General features: G+C 45.5%; 2 protein-coding genes across 3 annotated transcripts; one reads left to right on the top strand and one right to left on the bottom strand.

Annotated features, from left to right (window-relative positions):
- Positions 1 to 532: 532 nt before the first annotated feature.
- parpbp (PARP1 binding protein) lies at positions 533 to 11,682 on the bottom strand. Of its 2 annotated transcripts, none has more exons than XM_079294987.1 (11): positions 11,638 to 11,682; positions 11,161 to 11,316; positions 10,328 to 10,564; positions 10,134 to 10,238; positions 9,111 to 9,281; positions 8,810 to 8,964; positions 6,702 to 6,885; positions 6,396 to 6,577; positions 5,509 to 5,590; positions 1,774 to 1,936; positions 533 to 1,276 (listed from the first exon to the last, which is right to left on the bottom strand). In XM_079294987.1, the coding sequence occupies exons 2-11, from the start codon at positions 11,308 to 11,310 to the stop codon at positions 945 to 947; spliced, it is 1,761 nt and encodes a 586-aa protein (XP_079151113.1). In that variant the 5' UTR covers positions 11,311 to 11,316; positions 11,638 to 11,682; the 3' UTR covers positions 533 to 944. The 2 variants fall into 2 exon arrangements, with proteins under 2 accessions (XP_079151113.1, XP_079151112.1); XM_079294986.1 differs by lacking the exon at positions 11,638 to 11,682 and adding an exon at positions 11,526 to 11,629.
- Positions 11,683 to 11,972: 290 nt separating this feature from the next.
- On the top strand, positions 11,973 to 21,984 carry nup37 (nucleoporin 37). Its single transcript, XM_079294928.1, has 10 exons — positions 11,973 to 12,093; positions 12,380 to 12,586; positions 12,667 to 12,788; positions 15,777 to 15,849; positions 16,076 to 16,170; positions 20,074 to 20,164; positions 20,666 to 20,847; positions 20,937 to 20,987; positions 21,666 to 21,759; positions 21,840 to 21,984. Exons 2-10 carry the CDS (start codon positions 12,431 to 12,433, stop codon positions 21,951 to 21,953), a joined length of 978 nt encoding a protein of 325 aa, XP_079151054.1. The 5' UTR covers positions 11,973 to 12,093; positions 12,380 to 12,430; the 3' UTR covers positions 21,954 to 21,984.
- The last annotated feature ends 3,139 nt before the right edge of the window (positions 21,985 to 25,123 follow it).

The raw sequence follows: 25,123 nt of genomic DNA, 5'->3' as shown, positions 1-25,123 counted from the left end.
GATTAGCACGCTTTAAACATTCAATTAAAACCGTTAGCAGCTTCAAAATGTCCGGTAGTTACATGTTGGGTTGTTGGCGCCCAGTTTAGATCCTGAGTCTATGTCACAGTATTTTACATTCTGTATGTATAGTTGTAAGCATCTAGTGACTTGTGTGCCCTTAATTGCTCACTGGTGTAACATTACACGCTAGGTTTCTACCCTAAATACATGTATATGTCTGGCCACTATATATTAGGCCACTAGCTAAAGCATTGTACCCACTTACTAATAGCATACAGACCTGGAAAGTCCATTTGTTTAGGTTGCATTAGCCGTCTTTGCTGGTTAATGCCCCTGCAAAGCTTGACAAGCAATTGCAGTCTGCCGTACTTCAGTTGCCAAACTGCCGACGTACGTCATCATTATTTACAAATTGTAAAAAGGCCCATAATGTGTGTGTTACACTGAAATGCATTTCCTTGTTGAAAATGAGAGATCACAAACATGTAAAACAAAATAAAAGTTTATTCAAATTGAAAAGGGCATCATATTTACAATAGATAAACTATACAGCTAGCGATTCAATACATTTCAAGTCGGACTTGTCTTGATAGAATAAGTGTGCTGATCGAATGTCCCAATGATCGGTTATCAGATGTATTCACGTTTAATCTATGCAATAAAAATGAATGTATGCTAAATGCTACTGCTAGCCAGATAGCTTAGTTTAGCATAGCAACTGTTTCCCTGGCTCTGTCCAAAGTTTAAAACAAATCTGCTCTTAAACACCTTTTAAAGTTGTACTAATTCACTTTTTATATATTGTTAAGCAGAGCCAGGCTAGCTGTTTAGCTGTGCTTGATGTGAGAATAAGCTAATCCAAGAAGCTTTTAGCTTCATATGTAGCGTACAGCGTATCCCAAAAGGTGTTGATTAAAGGAAATGACTGGTGCAAACGACCATTAGACTCTGAAGAAGCTGGTTAGCTTCCCCTGTCCAGCTATCAGCTTCTTCTTACTCGAGGCCTTGCCGACATTCTTGCCAGGCATTTTGACCGAGACACAAGTGAGCCGCTTCTTCTCCGGAGGCTCGTTCTCCGAGCCTCCGTGTTGGTCAGAATCCACCTGCTTCCTCTTGTTGCCCTTTCGCTGCGCCTGAGTGACAGTTCTCTTTCTATTGCCGGAGCCCGCATCTCCGTTTTGGACATTTCCACTTCTTGGCCCGAGAGCAGCCCCCCGCTGCACGCCACTCTGCTCCTTATTCGGGCATTCAGAGGTAGACTTGGCTGGAAAGACTGAAACAAAGCAAAAGCAACTGTGACCACCTGGTAAGGGGGAGGGGAAAAGGGAAAAATGGTGTGACGAAATTGCTGACGTCAGCTGCTGTTCGAAGCAGGCTGTGTTTATTCTATGAAGCTGAAATTTAACATTTGTCATGTAACCCGATGGAGCCGAGCCTGAATTCCCACGGAACAAAAGACAGAAGGGGAAATGGGCAAAAAGACTGTGTGAGTGAGTGTTTGGGGTTTTTACTACAGATGTGGGTGTGAGCAGGTTTTATAGAATGGGGATTGGTTTAATGGCAGATGGTAAGTTCCAGTCCCAGGGCAGGGGCCGCGAAGGGTTCAAGGCTGGAGCTGAGAAGGTGTGCCTGGGCCTCAATCCAGCTGTGTGGCGTCAGAGGAAACAAGAAATCCAACCCAGCAAAGAGAGAACGCTGCACCGCTTGTTGACATTTTGAGCTTTTCGCTACATGCAGAAAAGCACAAAAAACCGAGGGTTGAATGTGTACCTGTGGTCGTCTCCTCCACAGCTGGGATGGTTTGGTGTTTGGGTGCTGGATGCACACAGGTAGGGACCTGGCTGCTGCTGGGGAACTCCAGCACACGGTTGAGTGGCATTTCTTCATCTTTGTACGTGCACGCAAACTGGGATCGAATTCCTCTGTCTTTGGCCTGGAATGAACAGGAGAAAACAACGACTTTAATCCAGCGGATATTACATCGTGACACGGTTGATGATCAGTATCAATGACTCCAGGCAGCTGGCCCAGGGCTTTGTTTGTAGCCATGGAAAGATTCACTGAAAATAATTACAAACGTCAACCTCATGAAAAGATAGGGGCCAAATGATTCATCCTCAAGGAACCATGAATATAAGAATGCTTGAGTTTCCAAGACATTTCACTAAAAAACAGTTTCAGTATCACTGACTAAAGACCAAGTGGCCAAGATTCCTGGTAAGGATGCATTGAAATAGCTGGATCGGGGAATTGGTGACTATGGGGTCGATCTATTAAATTCAGTTCATATATATTATATTTTGGAGAATTCCTGTTTAAGTTTTGACCAATTTGCTGCTACTTTTAAAAGATTTAGACTTCAATTTTTCATCCTGTTAATTTTGAAAGATTTATTTACCAAGTTGCTGGGACAGGATTTATTATTTCAATAATAATAACATAAATGCATTTCAATCTATTTGTTGCATTTTGTTGGTAAAGCAACGTTTAAGTCAGGCCTGATGTTGCCTTACACATCTCCCTCACACAGTGAGGCCTACAGCGTATTAACTCAACACTAGTATGGGAACCGGTTTTCAGTATCGCTCGACACCAAAAGTCCAGGTAGTAATATCGAGACTGAAATAGTCGGATCAACACATCGAAAACACACTTTCTGGGTTTTACATCGTCTCTCTTTGGAATTTCAAGTGCTCTCAAGACGAGAGGAGGGACCACAAAATGTCACAAGACGTTTATTTTTCACGCCTAAAATCAAACGAGAAAGAGGGAGGCATTATTAGTCGCGTTTCAAATCAATCTTCTCTGCTTTAATTCGCAAAGCATTATTTAGGCCGCCTTATCATCGATGGAGGTTGACAAATCATTAGTCCAACTTTAAACAAGAGCAACAGTTTTCTTCAATCACAATTACAAGGCTGAGACAGTAGAGCAGCACCTCATTAGAGAGCCTAGATATAACAAAGTGAATGAGACTGAAGACTACGATCCTGGCCCCCGGGGCACACAGATCCACAGCTTTCCAACATCTGTTTGATCTACGCCTGCTTGGGATTATCACAATCCAAGGATTTCGCCCTTCAGGCCAGAGGGCCTAGGTAGGGAGGAAAGAAATACAGCGAGCAAAGCTGGGTGGGTCCGTAAAGCACAAAGGGATCAAAGCCTTTGTGCTTTTCAAAATAACTTCTTAAAAGAGCATCTAAAACAACAGCAACCCGAAGAACTAGGCACACTTCAACAATGGAGCTGAAAATGTATGCTGCCCTGGTTGCATGCTAATAAAACATATCTGAACCGCCCGTGAAACAACGGGAGGGGACGGAAGAGTGAACACGGCCAAACTATGACTGACGGGTAACATCTAATCCAATTACAACACGTGGGAGCGCAACATGGCACCGCGGGGTCAGACAGCCCTCATTCCTCCGAAGACGGCTGTCCGGAAATACCCTCTGCACGCCGCCCGACCCGGAGACACCTGACCCAGACATTCCTGACAGTACTTCCAAAAACAGGTGCAAGCAAATCCTGCAGCTTTGTGTCTCCACGCACAGGTAAATAGAAGTGAGAGCAGCTGCCCCCATTTATATGATCACCCCCAGAGACAATAAATGAAGTCGATGCATCTTTTCACAAACGTCATTACCGACGTCACAGAAGAGACAAAATCGTTTCAGAGTTATGTCTGCGTTTGTGGCACCGAGACAAAGACTTGGAAACGTCCCAAATCAGTCCATCTGTGTGTGTGCCAGTTGACGTCATAAAGTCATTCGGCAGACAACAGGAAACAATAACCTTTCACGTTTCCCTTGCCAGTCGAATTACGCGACTGATATGGCATCTTCAAAGTGAAATTGATGCAGAAAGCTTCCGCTCGCCGAGTTCAGGAAGCGGTGAGCTGCCCAGGGACCATTACAGCGCACTCAAACAGGAAGGCAGCCAGATTGTGGGGAGCTAAAATGACATCTGCTAGCGCAATCAAATAAAGGGGCCATTTCACAAAATGTGTTTAGCATACATGTTCAAAAGGAGTTCACACAGCGGAGCTGCTTCGTGTTTAAAAGAGCAGTCCTGCCTTTACAATCTGAAGCTGGTCTGTCAGTGCTTTTTGGGTGACTCTGCAATTGTGTGGTTGCAAGTGGTGGAAGAAGTCCTCTTCAAGGTTTGCAGTGTCACACTGTGAAAACACTCAACGAAAAGTTCTGCTTTCAAAATGTGTAAAAGTATCATCAGCACAATGGATGATATTAAGCGAATCCTCCTGGTGCAGAACGACCGCTTTCAGAGTAATATTATAGAACTGGATGAATAAAACAGATGGATTAGTACGTCGGTCAATACTAGTTTTCTGAGGTCGATACTTATGTTGATATTTGGTAGTTCGTTAATGATATCAATCTTTTAAAAAGTAATTTAACTGATTTAGTGTTGCACTCCTGTGCAGTCAAAAAAATAAAATAAAAATATCGATGCAACAGAAACAAAGACGTCGCCTTTTTTTTATTCCGCGCTTAATTCTTCCTCGTCAAACCCCGGTGCCTACATTACCCACAATGCAACCCAACCACTGACAGATTGGGCGGAGATTGCGGTGTCTTGCGCTAGTCGCGCTGTGAGAGGAGCAGCGTAGCTGCAGAGTTTTGGTAAACTCACAGATTTTTAGCTCTACGCCAACAGAAGTTTTTCCGTCAACTTTTAGTCTTCAGACGTCGACTCGAGTGACATCACTTGAGGCAATTTATCGGCCTTCTTGCAGCTCCTGCTGCAGCCACAAAAGGCTTTATACAACTTTATGCAAACAAGTTTCCCTTTTAAAACATTTGTGGCCAAGATGCATCTGTGCTCTCTGGTGGACAAACTTTGTAACGTCGACAATGTTCCCTAATTACCTGGACTGTATCAAGTAGTAGCAACAACAAATGGCACTTAAGTAAATGTGCTAAGTTACTTTCCACCGCTGAGTGTATGTAAATCAAGAGTCTGATTAAATAATCCTCTTCACTCAATACAGATTCAACTTCAACAACAAAAAGCACACAAACAGTAAAGTCGGTACACTCAAAACCTTTTTGTCACACTTACCCCAGAAACACATAAAGGAACAAAGAGAGCAGTTGAGCTCACAGCCAGGAAGGAAGAGATATTGATATCCGAGACACAGTGCGTTATATTGCGCCACTGCGAGCAAATTGACCCGAGCCCCGACAATAGGATAACTCATCATCAGGACTGGTTCATGGTTTGAATCCCACACGAATAAGTCGTTTCATGCCATGGATTTGAACGGTGCCCTCAAACCAACACTAAAAGCTAAAACACAGCTGTGCAAACGGGAACGGTGGAAGTCAGTTAAGATGTGAGCTTCAGCTAAGCAAATAAATAATATAATACCAGGGAGAAATTACAGGATGTAAAGACATTATTTTCAATGTTTGTACATCTGATTCAATTTGAAGTAACTGATGGTTTGGTTTTGGGGCTCTTGGGTGAAGGGGCCCACGTTACCTTGGGTTTGAGCAGGTCGAGTCGGCTCTGGACTCGCTTCTTTAGAGGTTCTGGAGAACATCCTGTGGACACTTCAGGGGATCTGAGGGCCGAGCCACAACCAGAGGCAAAGACGAGAGGTTTATAAATGAGAAAAGCAAGAAGGTTAAACGGTCGCACCCTCTGCTGTTCTCCCTTTATTGCAGCTTTACGTGATCATATTCTCGACATGAATAAAGATGGTTTCACTCAGACTGAGCTGATGTTCGGCTTTTGCAACAAATTGGATATCAGCCATTCGATGTCATGCACCCCCGACATAATGTAGGTTCCCCCGAACACAGCCAGTGGCCATTTCTTTTTAAAGATTATTATTTTTATTTCAGATGTTTGACCGGAGAAATTGTTCCAGTGTGATGTGGGAGGATTTTCCTCCATATGGTTTTAGTGGAGAGTCTCATGTTGGTCTGACTGCTGTTTTAGGGGCTTTCCCACTCTGACTCAATCCCGCAGTAGTGAAAATAGTCAAATCTAATTCAAAAGTCTGACTTTTTTCATAGTGAAATATTAACTTACCAAAGTGGTGGACTGACTGAGCTACTGGCTAAAACAAGTCAGATTGTATAGAAGTCTATGAGAAAATGACTCTACTTCTCTCTTGATTTATTACCTCAGTAAACATTGTAAACATGAGTTCATGTCTCAATCTCTAGTTTCAAGTCTTCTTCAGTACAGCATGATGTTCATTTAGTACATTATGGTCCATTTAGAGTCACACAGACCATAAAGCAGGGGATGCTTTAGGGCGGAGCTACTGTGATGGCAGCCCACAAACCAATGACAACTTAAGAACACGGTGTATGCTCCCTAATAGAAATATGAAAAATCACAGTTTGCACAGTGCCAACCTGAACAGGCTGAGGACGCATGTCCCCTGCGCTCCACTGAGGACGGGCTGGTCCTCAGACAGCAGGGCTGCCTTGTTCCGACACGGCGGAGTCAGCGCCTCCTCATCCAGCAGAGCCATCAGCACCTTCACAGTGTCCCGACCTCCGAACGCAGTGCAGTGATTGACTGCGTACGCCTTTGGCTGCAGAGCAACGCAACAACAACAACAATCAGGGCACTGTCAGAAAGATGAAGTGGGTTTTCTCATGAACGTATGGAAGCCAAGAGTGCAGCCGCCTGGCTGGAGAGCGGAGGTTATGCATTACCCTGGCGGGGCTTATCCCAGTCCCGCTTCCATTCGCAGTCTGTTTCTGGATCTGGTGTAGCTGGCAGATCCTCTCCTGCAGCTCCCTTGTCGTCTCCTCGGCTGCAGCGTACACCGCATCTCCACTGCTGCGTCCCTTCACCAGCGCCGCCCTGATGGCGCTCACCAGCCGGGCGCCGCACACACTGAGAATCAAACAACACGACAGTCTCAATGACCGTGACGTAGGTAACCAGCTACAGACTCTTCTGCAGAACACACGTCCAGGTTTTCATCTGGTTGGAATTAATAGTTCAAGAGTTCAGCCAATATTTGCCAACATGAATAACTCTCTTATAACATGCAAAGCGCAGAAAAGCCAGGCCTCAGTCTGAATGTCTTCAAGAGATATACTGCAGCTTCACTTTCAATGAATTGGACACCGACTTTAAGGGCTCAGAGTAACTGTTTCGGTGTTAGCATCCAGTTGAGCTTTATTTCACTGTAACGCAGCTTTGCCAATGTTAACAGTTGTGAAGCAGAGAACGTTCTCCAAATCCCCGTTCGAGTCGCCCCGGGCACCGGCACGCCGCTCACCGACTGTCAGCAGACAAAACTCCAGGATTTTCCTCTTTTTTTTTATCGTTTTCGGGGATTTTTCGCTCCGTGCTCTGCGCTGCATGTCCAACAATCATAGCAACATATCACTTCTGTAAGTTTGAGCTGCACTAAAGCGTGCTCGAGGAGATCGCAGTAAGGTGGGAAGAGGAGGTGGTCCAGCCCTGACCCGGGGCTCAGGAACAGAATCATTTGGGAAAACAGATGTTCGTTGAACAAGGGGCCCTGAACTCTCCATAGAAGGTGTTTGTGTGCGGAAATACAGTCCTCCGCTGAGAGCGCAACGGCACTGCCTGTTGAAAGACACATGTTGGCCGAGTTCATCAGTGTCTCGTCAGACATGGAGCGCTCTCATCAGCCCCGCATGAACTGAAAACCCTCCGCAGAGCAGCGGGAGTCGAATCCACTGCTGCACAAACATCGCAATGTGTTGTTATGGCTCTGGCGAGAGGAGCGAATGTCGCTACTGGGACGGCTACAAAGGGTGCCTTCAACAGATTCACTTAAAAAAGAAAAGAAAAAGAGCTCCACCCTCCACATGATTGACCGGCTAAATCCTGTCTGATAACCGCTTCTGTTGTGGTGCCAAATGCTTTGACATCCAAAACAATCTGAGCCGGTGATTGGGGAATGATCTGTGGAGCTCGAGGGTTGATGATAATTCATCAAAGAAGGAAACAGGGAACACGTTATTTAACAAAGATGGGCTTTGATGTGGCAAAGATGAACATGCTTTAGCAATCCAAAATTGTTATCACGAGAAGCGTAGATGAGAGGCCATTACAGGGATTTGAAGGAAATAATGGCGAGGGGGGACAGGTGGATTTAACGATCACAGGTGTGATTCCAGTGCACATGCTATTACTCTCAGCAGCAGCACCCCCCCCCCCCACAGAGCTGAGAAGATTATATTCAATTCATGAGAATTTAATTGACCACACCGGAGAGAAAAAAATAAGTAATTTAACATGAACTTGAACTGCAGGAAGAAGTGAAGCAATTGAAAGAAAACCCAACACAGTCATGAATCACGAGTTTTAGTGTGTTTGACCTCAGTCGCTGCCAGATACCGACGCACTCGCAACTCTTCTTGGAACCTCCGTGTTCCCACAATCAGCTCAGGGTGATTTATCTGGAAATTGAATCTGTGTGTCTGATTATTAGACGACGGCAAAGTAAAGCCAGCATTTTGCAGCAATGCTTTTAAACAAACAATATAACGTGTAAATTAGTGAGCTTTGGAGGAGCTGGAAGGCAGAATTTTTTTACCTAACTGTTTCCACCCAGGTTCCGGACTTTGTGCTAAGCTAAGCGTATAACCTGTTCCGGTCTTTCAAAGTACCGTAGGACCACCAGGGCCGCAAGCAAATCAAGAATAGAGCAAGAATTTGTAGTTCAGTCCTAAATGGACTACGTTTACAGCCGATTCTGTCACAAGAGAGGAGGCATGACCTCAAGAGAACCAGTAAGACAGGGAGCGAGGGGAAGCCTGGATTAGGCTGCATTGTGTACCTTGGGTCAGGGATCTCTCCCAGTATTTCTTCCAGGTTGTCTAGAAACTGGACAAAGTCAGACAGGCCTTTGACATGTTTCCTCAGTGGGTGGGACTCAGTTGGAGCGTAGCCCTTCCCTCCGAGCTGGATGGCCCTCACAAAAGATGTCACAGCCTGCAAAAGCATGAAAGACACCCAAATGTTGTGCCAGAGAGGATCACTCCAATTTTGCCGTCATCGGTTTGGTTTTTCTCGTGAGGCAACGTGTGAATACGTCATCGGTAAAGCCCGAGCACATGCTGAGTGTGGATGTTTCTTACCAAGAAAAGAGAGGTGTTGTTGTTATGTGCAGCATGCTTTACGTCGGTAAATGCCTGTCGTCCAAGAGCGCGACTGGGGACATCAAGGGTCAGCGCCAGGGCCATGTCGTTCTTGGCGTTCACCAGCAGATTCAGATAGGAGCAGAAAACCCTTCTCACTGCCATTTTCACCTGAAGATAACGAACAGATTAAACATTATTACATGTAACATCAGAAAATGCTTATTTGCATTATTTCGGAGTGTTAGGTGAGGAATTTGATACCATGCCCATATCAGCTAAATATGAAGCTGTACGTGGTTAGCTTAGCTTAGCACAAAGACTGGACACCGGCTCAAAAAACTAGCCTTACTCCGCCCAAAAGGGAATATAATCCAAGCTAAACTAAGCTACTGACAGACATGAGAGTGGAATAGGATTTCTCATCCAAGTCACCAGAAAGTGAATCTATGCATTTCCCTAAAAGTCAAACTATTCCTTTAGTAAAGCTTTTGGCAAGTCCAGGTTGTGTTTATAAACTGCCAAAAACAGACAGTAGCTTTACTGCTGGAGTGAAACCCCTAAAAACAGCAGCTGACAACGCATATTAACCTCCAAAAATGACATCACTCTCGCTGGTAATGCAGCAGCAAGCCTCCACTAAAATAAACTCATAAATTCACAAGTGACAGAGAAGAGTGGAGGAAAGAGACTCTGCAACAGAAGCACTTGTCCAGCCCCACACTGTGTTGTTTTAAACATCTGCCTGGTAATTTAATTCACATTGCGCTCTTAAATCGAAGAGATATGATATAGAGTTCCCGTCAATAAGAGCAGGATGGATCCCAGAGAGAAATTAAGTACGCTGAAGACTGGGAAAGTAAATGCGTGGATTATTGCCAGCAGGAGAAAAAGCATTTTATTTTCCTGAAAGAAAACTTTAGATGAGGGTAGAGGGCAAAGTGGAAAGAGGGGTTTCTCATGGTGGTTTATGGAATAAGTTGCACCTTTTTATTAAGTGTGTGAAAGCAGGACTGGACCTACCTGTGAGCTGCAGGGTCTGCTTTTACTAGACGGTGTTGATGGGACTGAAGAGTCTGGCAACTCTGACACCTCCATGTTTCCTGATAAAAACTCAAAGAGCTGGATCTTTGCAAAAGAATGAAACAAGTAATTAGAGCGACGCATTGATTGGCCTTATTAGATCATCAGTCTGATTTCAACCGGCTCCTGCTCACCGGGCTCACGGGTTCCCCTGGGTCCGAGTCCGCTAGCCTCAGCTGGTCGTACATGGAGAGGATATCAACCAGGTCCACGGTGTTGGAGCGTTTCAGGGAGGATTCGTATGCCTCCAGGATGAGATCATAGTTCTCCAAGCGTGCAAAGTCGGGGGGTGGCAGGTGAAGTTTGTCTAGCAGTAAGTGTTTCCAGGCCATCAGGACATCACTCAGAGCCACTTTGAACTCTCCAGCGTGCTGCCACAGGAAGAGAGAAAACAGTGAAAGCAGCAGCCATAATTACCGACGGCCTGGAACCAATCAGTTCAAAAGCAGAAAAGACCTTCTCCGACAACGGGCCATGAGCGCTCTCGGCCGGAAATCTGTGTTAATGGCATCAGTTATAGACGTGATGACAGTCAGCCTGATGGTTCAATTGAATTATGCCACGATGATGATGAAGATGATGTAAAATGTGTTTGTTTCGCTTTGTTTTTGGGGTCGCTGGATAACTTACAGCGGGAAGCCAGAGAACAATCCCATTGTTTTATTACTCTTCCATCGAAAGTATTTTTTACTTTTTATTTTATTTGTTGGTTTACATTCCCTGGCAAGGTGATGTTAGACTCAGCTCTCAAATGAATAGCAGAGCGCAGAGATCACTCACAAAGCTCAATACTGAAGAATTCCCCAAAAAAGGGATTCATCAGAGGCCACAGTACAAGTGGTCGGTTTGCTTTGTGTACAGATAAATGTACTTTTTGACATTATGTGTAATATTTGACTGTTTCCTGAGCGTTCGCATACACAAATTGTTCAGAAGGGATGAATAAAGTTTGAATAAAAGCTGTTACCTGCTTGCTGACTTCTGCCATGGCCAGCTGCAGCAACATTAGCATGCCATCAGCTCCATGAATGGCGGTCCTCTCAGACGGTAAAACCCTGTGGCACTCTCGCCTGAAGAGTTTAACCATCACTTTTAGACGATCTCCGAAAGCCTCCATTCCCCCCTAAACAACAGTAAAGGAAAATCTGGTTAATAAACAAAAATAATGTTGAAAAAAACACAGATGAAAAAAAACATTTAAATTCAACTTTTTTTAAACATAAAAAGTCATTTATTAACAGATTATATGGAACAGCCTTCCATTTTCATTGAAAGGAAAAGCTTCAGATTCGTTGACCTCGGTGCCGGTGGCTTAAAGGAAACTTAACTTACTGTTTATTCCCAAATCTTTGTCAGCGCCCACAAGATGCGTGAATATAACTAAGAGTATAATATGTTTATGGCTACATCAAATCACAGGCAATGTTAATTCAAAGGTGCAAACCTCTAATGTTGTAGTAGTCGCCGGCGAACACACGTCCACGAGAATAAAGCAATTGTTTTGAATTTTTAAACTGACGATGACGTTTATTGCCTTCGGCCAATCAGCTTTCAGTACACAACAACGGGAGAGGTTGACTAAAAAAATATTTCTCGACTGCATTCATCTTTTATAGTTTCGTGGCAGAAGTCTGTGAAGAGGTATTTTGCATAAATAATTCTTTATAGCTCAACAATATGCAAATATATTGGCGAGGTGGTTTAGATGTTTTCCTTTACGTTGCGCGAAATCCCCCTTGACATTTGTACTCAATGGTACAGTCCATGACGTACCCGGAAACAGATTGAAAACATCTCAAACGCGCGCACCATTTGATTCAAGGAAATTCTTGAAAATAAAGTGGTAAAGTATATTAGTCTGTGCTGCGTTTTGACTCGGAATACACTCTCATAACCCCGGGTAAGTATTAAGCTCTTGGTGGGAGCGTTAAAGTGTTAAAACGGGCAATATAAATCTTTGTTTGCTAGCTAGCGGTGCACATGCAGATAGCAGTCACGTTTAGCTCTTTTCCCGGAGACACATGACAGTTATGTGTATTGTGGTAATATCATTATAACCCCTGACTTTAGCTGATTTAGTCATACCAGCCTACGTTAGCTCAATGTAATGCCAAATGTTGTTTAGTATCAACAACGGTGATCTTCTAACTTAAGGTTAATGATTCTCTGTCCTCTCTTGTTCTGAGGTATTACAGTTGAATCTCTGATCTGAAGCCAGCTCTACCAGGACACCCAGCATGCAGGAGGACTCTAGCCGCAGTCCCAGTTACACGGTGCCATGTGAGGACTACGTGCATGTGGTCGAGTTTAGTCCCTTCAGCTCTGGTACCCCTGTCTCTCTCCTGGCCTATGGTGGAAACCAGTATGTGGTGGTGGGCACCTGCCTATTCCAGGTTAGAGTTGCAGCCTCACACAACCTGGTGCACTAACTATAGTCCACAGCTCTTTTCTGAATATAAACTTGCTCCCACAGGAGGAGGATATGGAGATCGAGGGAGTTGAATTCAATGTACTTCGAGCTTTCCATCACGAATTGCGTGTTGACGCTCTCGCCTGGAGCCCAGAGTCGCGGCTGGACAGGATACCCACTATCAGGTACTGCTTCTTTGTTTCCAAACTTTCCAGCACGTTGCATGGTGCAGAACAGTATGGTGGCAGTGTCTGTCTGTCTTGCTTTCCCATATAGCCAGACCTATCTCCAGAGAACTCTGCCGCCACACATTATCATTCTGGAAAGACCGCTCTGGCTTATATATCTTTCAACCAATTACAATCGTCTTGCTCCGAGATGTTCGTGGCCATTGCCAGATTTAAACCCACACAGACTACATCTGGTGAGTCAGACTAGTCTTGAGTAGATTTTGGAATTCCTTCTTGCATAAATTGTATCAGCATCAAAATTGCATTGTATGCACATTAAATGGATTCACTGTACAATATGCAAATTACTCCAGTATGTTACACGATACAAAACACGTCACTACTTGATGGACAATACATACTACCAAAGGTCGCTCCTAACTGATCGTAAACACAGTTTAGTGAATGGTGAATGACCACAGTCATTTAGTGTACAACGAGGAAAGCAAGTTAAGATGTTTGTCGTGTAGATCATTTCATTTTGTGGTGAGTTTGGCGGTCCCTGTGGACAGAAGTGGTAGTGTTTCCTAACACCAGAGTCCCTTTAGAAAACCTAATTTTCTGCTGCTGCTGCCCTGCACACATACGGCGGTTACAGACACTCTGACTGGTTACTTTTATCCAATGCAACTTCCATTGTCCTTCTGTGCACATGCATCATTTTGAGGGCTCAGTGTCTGACTCAAGAACACTTTGACATGTGGAAAAACAGGAGTCTGGGATCAAACCACCAACCCTACATCCGATGGCCACGGCCCTCCACCAGCTAAGCCGTCCATATACGATGTGAAGTGGTTCTGACACATTTGCTGAGTCATTAATCCGTTTAAGCAATGATGCTATTATCACATATGGCTGCTTTTAATATAACATATGTTTATGGTGGGATATCTGCGGCTCTAGTGTCTCTCGGTGTGTAAGTGTCACCCTGACATCTGTGTCTTTAAACACAGCCGTATGAATAGTCACAAACACTCGTCTATTGACCAGAACAAGAGGCAGTTGTAGAGAGAGCACAGCAGCGGTCACGCTTGTGTGAAAGTAGTCATCACCACCTCTCGCTGCCAGGATGTGAGCAAAGTTATTTCAGGTGGCCTCGGACAGGAGGGAAGTAGCCGAACTGTAGATTGTTAGAAAGCAAGAGTTCCCTCCTAATTGGAACGTCGGATGGGTGAGGTCCCACGATCCCCCCAGAGGGGTTTAGGCTTTCTGTAATTGAAAAGGAAAAGCAGTGATAATTCCTGGCCTTCTGCGGTTTACTCCACAGGGCCCTCGAGCCAGCGCTGTGACGTGCGCACATGTTATTGCGCTGATGACTGCCCACTCGGGTTCCATCCCTCCCTTCGATCTGCACGTAGCCGTGCCTTCCAGGAAAAGTACAGCGTTCTCACGGACTTGCCTCAAGCAGGGGCCCAGAGAGTGAGAGTGAGACAAGGGGAAGAGAGGGGGGAGGGGGGGCTGCCACCACAGCGGCTTGTGATGTGAAGAATGACTCCTACGAAGACCACATAACAACTAACTTCCACCAAATACGCAGATTTTTCAGTCTTTACAGTCAGAAAGATGCACTTATTGACAAAAACTTCAGCATTTATTTGCTATCTACAGATCTGCACTGTTATATATCATTCGAAGCAATCCAATAAATCAGATTACGCCCACCATTTGTGCTCTAAATATACACATTTACTGCTCGTTAAAGAACAAAACACGTGGCTGATCGCAAAGACAAACAGTTTGCCCCATCTGACAAGAAACAGCCTTATTTTATTAATAATTACATTTTGGTCACATAATATTCCCTCTCAGAGCAGATTTGCTCAGCGTACAATATATAAATCAAGCTAACAAGGAGTGAAGAAGAGCTCTTGTGGTAAGCCAGGCTAGCTGTGTCCAGTCTTTATGCTAAGCTAACTAGCTGCTGGCTGCAGCAATATTCTCCAGAATAACCATATTTCCCATAATTCTGAAAGATTCCGATTTGATATTGCAATGTGGGTAGCTGAAAACTAAACTATTGTAAAAGAAAGAAACATGAAGCCCATCGCACAACGTAACCTTCAATTTGAGATGTTTTGGGGGGAAACGATGTGGAAGTATTGAGAAGTCATCTGAAGACGTCCCACACTTAAAGATGGCTCCTCTCCTCACATCCAGGTCTCTGGGTTCAGGTGTCCTCTGCGGTGACATCATCTAGGAAAGAATAAACTCATTTGTGTCTCGTGCTAAAACAATAATCACAGTACAGCTGAAATGAACCGGTGCTCAGATTCACTGCTGTTTCCCTTTGTAACAGCGACTTTAACTGTAGATTGTTGGAGATCAATAAAGAAAATGGCTTTGACATTTAAAGTAAAAAAAGCAAAAAAAAGTTCCATGCTTTCCTCCAAAGAATAGCACTAATTTGCAGGGTTAGAAGGCCAATCCTAATATAATCTAATCTCCTGGAGCAGTCATACCCCAAAGCACGTTAAGGGTGTTTGTAGTGACATCGTGCCAAATCCATCTGTGCCTGCGACTGAAAATGTGTGAACCGCCGTCTGTTTATTCTGCTGATATGTGTGTGTTTTTCTTGTCATAAGTGAGTTAGTGTAATTGTGTGAATAATTGCAGGCGCTGGTGTATACTGCGACTGATTAGAGGGGAAAGTCCTCTGCCCGGTTTCGCACAAGCTCTTCAACAGAGACCTGCGCAAATGGCGTGAGGGATCCTGTTTTGCTCCGTGTTTATCTTAGCTTGCAATTAGAATCTCCCTGGCAGCGTTTCTACCACACACACACACACATGCTCTGATCCAGAGGTGTCAGTCCAGGCGGCTGCAGGCGAGCAATGCAGGAAGAGACGCCGTCTGCCACTGCTTCTGCACAGTCCGACTCTGTTTTGATGTTCTCCCTTTTCGTTTATTTTTATACCCTCCCTTTCGCTTCCTCTCTCGTTTTGCAGATTCTGCACCGCTGCAGCTGACAGAAAGCTGCGCCTGCTGACTTCTGATCTCCAGGATAGGCATGAAGTCAAGGTAGTGCAACATCTGGAGCACATTGGCCAGAATTGGGCTTGTCAGTTGGCATCAAACGTTCTCTTAGCACTGACATATGGTGCTAAGCGATGTAGGAAATGTAGGCGCACACGCAGAAAGCAGAGCTGCAGCCAGTGTAGTAAAGAAAATGCTCACTGAACCGTTGAGTATTGATCATGTGTCTGCTCCTTTTGTTTACATTTAGTTCTTCTATGATGTTTCCTAGGTGATGGAGGGCCACACCAGCTACATTAACCAATTGGTGTTCGAGCCCACGGCGGGGAAACAAATTGCTTCCGTCAGTGATGACCACACTTGCAGGTCCAAACCGTTTTGTTTCCATATGTGTGTGTGTGTGTGTGTGTGTTCGTGTTCCCAGCTTCTGATTTTCAGTTCTGTTCTCTCCCAATGGTGCAGAAAGTCCTGACTGTGTTTCCACAGTGAAACTTGATGCTAAGCACAACATGTTCCGGTGTGACCGTGCGTATGCACAGAGCTGCTTTGTAGCTTTTCTAGCTAATTGGTTAAATATGGAAATCCAATTAGCTGCAGAAAGATTTTCCTCTCTAAGGGGGACCTATAACAAAGTCCCCAAACTTTCCTTTTCAATTAATGCTAGAGAAGGGAAAATGTGTGTCAGCAGCCAGGGTCCCCCCCCCCCCCCCCCCCCCCCTTCATCAGCAGGCTAGTTCTCCTGCAACATGCAGAGCTGTTTTGCAGTTCTGGGCCCTGTTATATTGTTTTTGTACAGTAAGTCTTTTTAAATACTTTTAGACTTGAACCAAAAGTTGCACTGAAAGTGAAGACTTGGCTATTTCCATTGCCATTTAATCGTTGTTAGAGAAAGATGTTAGAAAATAGTGGGGAAATGGTGACTTCTTCAAATTACTTCTTCTGTCTGATCAACTGTCCAAAATATTCAGTTTACAATTAATCTCTTTGGGCTGTCGCTTAAAACAAAAACAATTCTTAGTGAACCAAACAAAATGCACAATTAATTCCAAAATCCTCCTGACTTTGCACATGATGCATAATCATAAACGAGGCTTGCATCCACAGCCAGGCGGCCACATCGGTGCCGCCGGCTTGACGATTGTGCCGCCACAGTAGGCCGCCTGAGTCTCCTCCTCTCCCGTCCACTCTCCTCTTACCCCTGCCTCCGCTGACCGGCCAGAGAAAACAGTGAGTGCGCTCCATCTGCTGAAAGATTTAAATTCTGTCGTGTTGAGAAAATATGGGACGCGGGAGGAAGAGCGGGGCGGAACAAGGGATGGATCAAGTTAACGGGAGAGGACCTTCCAGTCAGCCCACACAAACTGAGCTCCGATATGAGAGGAGGAAACTGGTCCTGCAGACAGACGGGGAGGGAGTGTTTGCCTGCATGTATATATGCTCATGACCTCTCCATCGCTCTGTTGGGTTTGGCAGCAGAGCCTCTACTATAAGTTTGCTTTGCTTTGTCATCACGGTCCCCTGCAGTTGTGGGAAGTCGGCCGTTGCCAACGTGCAACCTGACGCTGCAGCGTCTAGGCGGGGATCTGGACTCCACTCCCTCGGGGGAGTTTGCGCTTGGTTCACGGAGTCTAAACGGCTCTCGGTATCGGTGTGGACGGAGCCGAGTCTGTGGGGAAATGTGCCACCTAGAGGTGACAGGGGCACTCTGCAGGGTCCTGAGGGGATTTGGGGTTGACCGAGTTCGCGGATGAACTCGGGACCGAGCACACCTGCTGCTGCTGCTGCTGCATGATGTATATGGTTTAAAGCATGTTGTCCTGTTCTCAGGGATAATCTGGAGGTTTATTTTATGTTGTGTAATGGAGACATATTACGACAGCTTGATATCTCAGCCTCGCCTCCGACCTGACGAAACCCTGCAGCCACATCAGATGAACTCCAGTCCCCCGTCACTAGATTATACACTGCATGCTGTTTTACACTGTTGGTTATGAAAAGTAGATTCTTTCTCACAAAATGAAGTTGTCAATGTTTAGGTTGGTGTGAGAGAAGCTGGATGTTTCAGCCATTTCTCTCAGATATGTTTCAACTCTTACGGTATTTTAGCACGTATTATCTATTCCAGCCGCTGTCCATTATGATCAGCTTCTATGATTAGATTTCTATGCATTTCAAGAATATTCTTCATCCGGTTTAATATTTCTGGTCCAGCACTGAGGGCGAGCCCTGCGGACAGCAGCTGCTAAACTGGCTGTAACAACTTTTAAAAAAGCAGATAATGTTAGATTGTCCAAATCAAATGTTGAGCTAACACGGTGCACCTCGAGCAGAGCGACCCTGTGACGCCCCGTGATGGGATTATACCGTCTGACTCTTCCAGTTCTCCCCCTCCAGAGAGTCACCCCCGATTATTTACTCTGCTCTCGACAATAAATCAGATCACGCAGCTCTAACGGCATTTCCCGTTTCCTCCACTTATGGGAAACATTGACAAAGCGTTACGCTCCGGCGCACTGTTTTCTCACTTAGATAACACAATACAGGACTTCGGATGTCCTTTTCAACTCTGTTGTACATGGAAGCCGAGTGTTATTGCTCGATGTAGTGTTATGCAATTACACAGTGTTTTATCAGAGGCGGTCACGCGTGTTTTCGCGTCTCATGTCTTTCACCTCGTTTGGCGGAGGTTGTGTTGTTTTGGGGAGCCGGTGCTCTCCGTTTGAAGGGCAGAGAGGTTGACCACAGTTTGGCCGTTGGTGGTGTAGCGTGCAATTGAGCTCTGCTTGGCTAGTGGTCTGAAAGAATAGGGTTTAGTCGTTGTTTTCCTGGTGTGGTCTGGTTCCCCCCCCCCCCACCTCAACCTCACTCATGGCTACGTCTGCACATGGGCAAAGGAAAGAAGCCCAGAGTTTCGCCGAGGCTCCGTCCTGCTGCAGGGGAGATCAGGCAGGAAAAGTTGAGTGTTTACTGAGGTCTTCATCTGAGACGGGGCGTATCCTCCTCTTCACCGCACCGCGAGGACATCGATCTATCCAACAACACACTTGACATTTAGATGGTCTTTGGAGGTACTGTTTGGGTTTTATTAGATGATGTCTTCTGCATGACCTCATCAGTCAGCGCCTTCCCATGCTTCACAAGCGTTTGCTTTATATTTCCAGAAACACTTGCACCCCCCCATCCCCACCTTTTCTTCTCGTACGGGGATCGGTCTCATGTGGTTAACCATAGATCCAGGTCTCAGGACCCGCATTCTCTCCATCCAAGTGCTTCATTACAGCCATGGTCTCTCTCAGCTGCTTTTGCCATCACGGGTCTTATTAAGCTTTAGAATGAGCTTTTACTTAAATGACGATTGGTGGTAATCCTCACACGAGCTTTGAATCTTTGTTGGCCTTTTGCTCTTTCATTTGCACAAAGCAGGATGCTGTTGGACTTCCCTCCGCTGCTCTCCTTCAACTCACTTGCGTCCCGCTGTCCTCTCTGTACTCCGCAGAAAATGAATGGCAGCGGGCCGCCCACAGCGAAACATTTGCTGTAATGTGAGTGGAGCGTAACGCCGACTCAGGCGAGGGTGATCCCCCCCCCAGATCTGAGAAAAGAGCCCCTTTCCCTGGAAACGCACAAAGAACCCTGCACATCCCTTTGGCACAACACGCAGAAGTTGGATCATTTAGGAGCAAACGTGACGTTCATCTTTGCCCACGTTGTGCACCATAAAAGCCTCAAAGTAATGCGGCTTGTGTTGAAAAGTTGAGCTTGAATTCGGTCAAAAGAGCAACGGAGAAAGAAAAACAGAAGAATATTTTGGTTTGTGAGGCTGTTAACATTCAGGCCACCTCGACAATGAACTGTGTCACTTTGTTGTGGATCCAGCACCACAAAGAAGGGAATCTTGGGAAGGTGAACTCTCTTCAGGTGTTATGTAAGTCTCTCAGGGTGGCTCAAACGCCGAGGCTTTTTTTAGAAGTGCTCTAAAGCCCCGTCTTTGTTGTTAATTTGGAGGTAGTGGATTCTGTTTTGGATTTGAGGCCAAGAGCGGTTCACACATCAAATCCAATCAAACCGTATTATCACTAATGAGGACTGATTAAAAGTTCCTTCACAATAACATGAGAACTGTTGGAGTTTTTGCAAAGAATTCTCGCTTTCAGTTTAAAAAAATAGCTACACTTGTAAAAGTTAGCAAATATGATGTTTGTGCAAAAACACGAAAAAGCACGCGCTGGTCAATCATATTTGAATGCTGGTCTTCATTCATCTCTACAGGGTGTGGGACCTGGAGGGAAATCAAAGCTCTACTCTCAGACTTCGCTCTCCTGGCATCAGTGTGTGCTGGCACCCAGAGGAAGCCTTTAAGGTAGGAGGGCTTTGTTTCAGATGCATGCTGGGATTCTCAGGTTTAGGGCTGCGACTAACAGCACGGTAATGTCTTGTTTTTGTCACTTGTTTTGCTTCATTTAGCAACAATTAGCATGTCTTGCTAAATTAATCAAAATAGTCAACGAGTCAAACCGCGTCTGAAGGCAAACGCCTGCTTCCATGTAGAGAACGTCGAGACGTGATAATGGGGCACACTTTTTTAAACAGTCATTCTGTCATTCTGTCTTAAAGTCAGTCATGGTGTTGTCGAAGTTCAAGCCCCGCCTTCTTTCACCTCTGCACACCTGGAAAAGTTACAGAAATTGTCGGCCAGTTGAGACGGTGAAGCGTGCTTCAGATGCTGTTCAACCATCCGGCTCTCGCTCTCGGCTTGAAGCATACTGACTCTATAATGGAGTACAACTTTCCCTGGCATGGATCCTGGAGGCGCACCCAGAACTATAAATATTGTTTCAAATGACCCGTCTGTCCCCTCCAGTTAATGGTGGCAGAGAAGAAGGGAACGATACGCTTCTACGACCTGGTGACCCAGCAGGCCATTCTGTCCCTGGACTGCGGTCAGTCGCCGCTCATGTCGGCCGACTGGTGCCTCGCGAACACGATCAAAGTCGGCGCCGTGGCGGGAAACGACTGGCTCATCTGGGACATAACTCGCTCCAGGTAACTGGGGGGTCATCGAATATTGATGCACGATGTATTGGGTCATTAGAATGGGATGTGCTTTAAACCTTCTTCTTGTTTGTTTGCAGTTACCCACAGGAAAAAAGACCAGCCCACATAGATAAAGCCCGGTTATTCAAGTAAGAAATATTTCTCATTCCTATGCCTCTGCGCAGCTGGTGACTGGGACCTCACAAAAGACATTTCTGGCAGGCGGCAACCTCAGGATGGCCCAAAAAACACTGAAATGACTACTCCTCTCATGATTTATTACCTCAGTAAACATGAGTTTATGTCTCAATCTCTAGTTTCAAGTCTTCTTCAACACAGCATGATGTTCCTTGAGTAAATTATGATCCATTTAGAGTCAAATAGACCATAAAGCAGGGTATGCTTTAGGGCGGGGCTACACGGTGATTGACAGGTTGCTACCGCGGCGTCGTCCAGTCCGTGTTTTTGTTTCACAGCTTTAACTTTTTCAATTAATGAAAGTTAATTATGACGTTCTTGTTCGCCTAAAGTTGTCTTATTCAGTGTTCGGTTGTCCTTCTCACTTCTGGTGGCAAAAAGCAAAGATGGCGACGATGAAATTGCCGAACTCGAGGCTTCTTCTTCTACTTCTCATATGCTCTATGATGTTTTGGCCACACGCAAGAATTCATATGCTAATAACTGAAATTTCACACAGATGTCTTATAAATAAATATATAGAATGAAGTGATTACATTTTGGACAGGCATGGATGTAAACTGCACCTTTTTTTTTTTTTTACGTAGTTTAATTGTGCGATGACATTTATATGTTGCCCCTCCCTTCAGGTGGTCTCGAGCCAATGAAAACCTCTTTGCCACCACTGGATGTCCGGGAAAGATCTCCAGTCAGCTACTCATCCACCATCTTGGCCACCCACAGGTGAGCGGGGATGCTTTTCACCGTTTTCTTCAATGTTCTCCGCGGCTCCAGTCTCACGTCCCACCCTGATGTCGTTACAGCCGGTGATGATCGGGTCGGCCGCGGTGGGATCGGGTCTCAGTTGGCACCGGACGCTCCCGCTCTGCGTGATGGGCGGCGACAGGAAGCTTTGCTTTTGGATGACTGAAATGTAGATGTCTGTACAGCGCTTTCCATGGTGGACGCAGTCGAACGAAGTGTTTCTATTCTCATAAATGTCTAATAAAATAAATATTTTTCTGAGTATCTGCTGAGGCTTTTATGGCGTTTGATGGATATTGGCTGCACACTTGAGTTTTGTTCTTTTTCAAATCTGTCCACCATTTCAGGTCTGCTACAGATAAACGGCGGGCTGGTCGGGTTTCTGCGAAGGAGCTCGTTCTTCTTTTCTCTTAAGAGTACGTTACGTCAGCGTTCTGTTAAGTCCTGCCAAGAACACTACTTCAAAGGAATGCACCGAGGCTCCAGCGCCAGCTCTCCACTCAACGTGATCATCGTACTACAGGTGTTCTCTCTCTCTTGGCTGTTTCTCACTTTTCTTTACCATCAATGATCGACTGAATCAGATCAATAAAATGTTCTTTTGTACGGGCCGTTCCACCTACTGTGGAGCGCCGAACAGCCACAGGAAGGTCGGGATGAGGTAAAACTAGGAGGCCTGGCCGCGCTCCAGCTGTTAGACAGACCCTGAAGGGGAGGCCGGGGTTGTAAGCGTAGATCATAGGAAGAGCTTTGAGAAGTAAGGGAGCGATTTCAGGTCAGCTCCATGGCATGGAATGTGAGCGGTTAATGAGGATGGAGGAGGAGGAGGATGGAGGAGGAGGAGGAGATGTGCATCACCTTACCTTGGTGAGTAATTATCAATGCAGACAACGGCTCATTTGGCAGGAGCTTGTAATGCCCTCCTGTAAAACAAGGTACTCATTGTACTCGCACAGGAACGTCTTGTGTGAGAACCCGACGTCTCTGTTTTCAGACGCTCGCTGAGCAGCAAAGGGCACTCATTTAATTAACTTGATCATGAATCATTCTAGGTGAGCTGATCACTTGTTTCCACAGGTGTGCCCGTTCATAACCGGGTGTCTAATAAATATATATATATATATTCTCTCTCTCTCGCTCTCTCTCTCTCTCTCAGCTGAAACACCAGGTTTGGATTGTACAGCATCGCCTCTGCACGACAGAGCGTAGCAAGTTCGAGGCCGCGGTTCGTCAACCTTCTATATTTCTTGGACGGGTCGCGTTATCCGCAAAGCATAACATGCTACTGCTCTCGTGCTCTGCGCTCTTGTTTCAACAAGTCCAATGTGGTCTCCGCGCTCTACGTTTGCTGTGCGTGAGGCGCAAGTGGTGCCGGAGCAGCTGCGTGTAACGCGGGAGAAGTCAGCGACGGATGCGAGCTCCATCAGAGGGCACTGGAGCCGCTCTCCTCTGAAACATGAGTCATGAGTCTCAGTGGCTTCTCAGATCCCTGTGACTCGAGGACACCATCTGATGGCCGATGAGCAGAATCGCATCGAAATCCAATTCTTGCCTGTGAGATTTTCTACAACATATGATCTCTCGAACCCCCCACAATCCTCAGCACCTTTCCCCTAATCTCCCCCTCTCGCCCTGCCATCTTTAAGCCCTGGGCTCAACAAAAGAGAGCAAAAATAATGAGCATGATATGAAGGGAAACAAAGACGTTGCGTTGATCGTGATGAGCAGAAAAGTGCTCCATCACAACTCCTGAGTAGTCTGAGTAAGATTTATAACCGCACACTTCATGGTTAATTAGAAAGTGAGAAACACCAGCATTTAATTTCGGGTCACTGAATGAGTTACCGTAATGAACCTAAAAGCTAACTCGAAATTTAAAGCAACTGTCAGGGAAAGACATTAAAAATAATAGGAAACAGCCAACCAGATGTTTTCATGACCTGGCAACCCAGAAAGTGTTCTTTTCAAAGGAGTAAATCAATATTTTAGGATATATGCTTCCCAGAGAGATGAATATATTAATTTTATGTCTGTGCAGTCAGTGCAGAGCTGGAGTCAGGGCCTGTTTAGCCTAGCTTAGCATAAATACGGGGAACAAGGGGCAAACGGCTGGCCTCGCTTTGTACAACGTGGAGAAACGCACATATTTACATATTTAGTTATTTCTCCTGTGGGACATAAACCTCCATTATTTCTTATCCTTGGCAAAATGTCCCTTTAATGCAACACTCGTCACATACTTTGTCAAACCCCTTAGCGCCACATTCTAACACACGTGCAGCCCAGCGCGCGGCCACAGTAACAACTTCAAATTAGTCAACAAAATAACTTTGTTAGGTGTTGGAAAAACGTCATGGTCGGGCTTAAAAGAAGTACTTAAACTAAGTAAAATGGAAACTTAAGTTCAGAAAACATGTCGCTAACATCACTAAAGTAACTTCAAAACAACTCAACATTGGTCTCTTGGTTAAAGGTCCCGTGTTGGATTGACCCTCTTTTGGTCGTTGGTCGTCCAGCGATGACGTAGATTAGTTTACTTTGTAGTAACATGAAAGCGTCTCACGAGAGGCTGCCCCGTGAGTCGGTAGCAGACGCAGAGGGGCGGCCCTTTAATGGTTATAACTGATCTATAAGTTGACTATGAACAAAGCTATGAGACCTTTATCGGGCCTAAAGGGCACAATGAGCAGGGTGCTCCCCAGCAGGTGAAAGACAACCTCAGATTCACTCTTGTTTCGCAGTGAGCTTCGGTCGCTTGCTGTTTGGCTTCACTACATTTGCAATCTTTATTTTTCCTTTTTCGGCCCTGTGTGCTCCAGTTTCGTAGCTTCCTCTTGGGTGCGTGCTTACAATCCGGCACCTGGTTTCTGTGTTTTAATGGAGGCAGAGTAAACACAGTCAAATGAGAAGAAAGGAAGGGTCTCTGTCGATACAGACACCACCACACACAGTGAGTCATAAGTGTGATTAAGAGGAATTATTTTTGTCAGTTAGATTCTTTTCTAGGAAAATCTTACTCATTTGTGCCTACAACTAACATGATTCACTCCCATACTCCTGGAGGATCCCTCTTTCTGAGGACAACGTGACCCTCGTGACCCTGCTTCCAGTGCGGAGGAGGCATCGTAGCCAGCGTAGCGATGGGATGGCCCCGACATCAATAACAAGAAACACTTATGGTTGGAGTCGGGATGACACAGCGTTGGGGATTTGCGGCGAGTGTTGGAGGCGCAGTAATCACGCTGGATCCCTTACAGGTCAGCCTGTTTCCTCAGCAACCTCAGCAGATTCTCCTCCTGGCGGTGGTGTCGATGGGGGATTTGTGGATTTTGAGGGTGCTGGA

Source organism: Melanostigma gelatinosum (assembly GCF_949748355.1).
Source record: "Melanostigma gelatinosum genome assembly, chromosome: 22".
In the NCBI taxonomy this organism is placed as follows: domain Eukaryota; kingdom Metazoa; phylum Chordata; class Actinopteri; order Perciformes; family Zoarcidae; genus Melanostigma; species Melanostigma gelatinosum.
The sequence above is the reverse complement of the archived record's forward strand: the minus strand, read 5'-3'. Positions and strand labels throughout refer to the sequence as shown.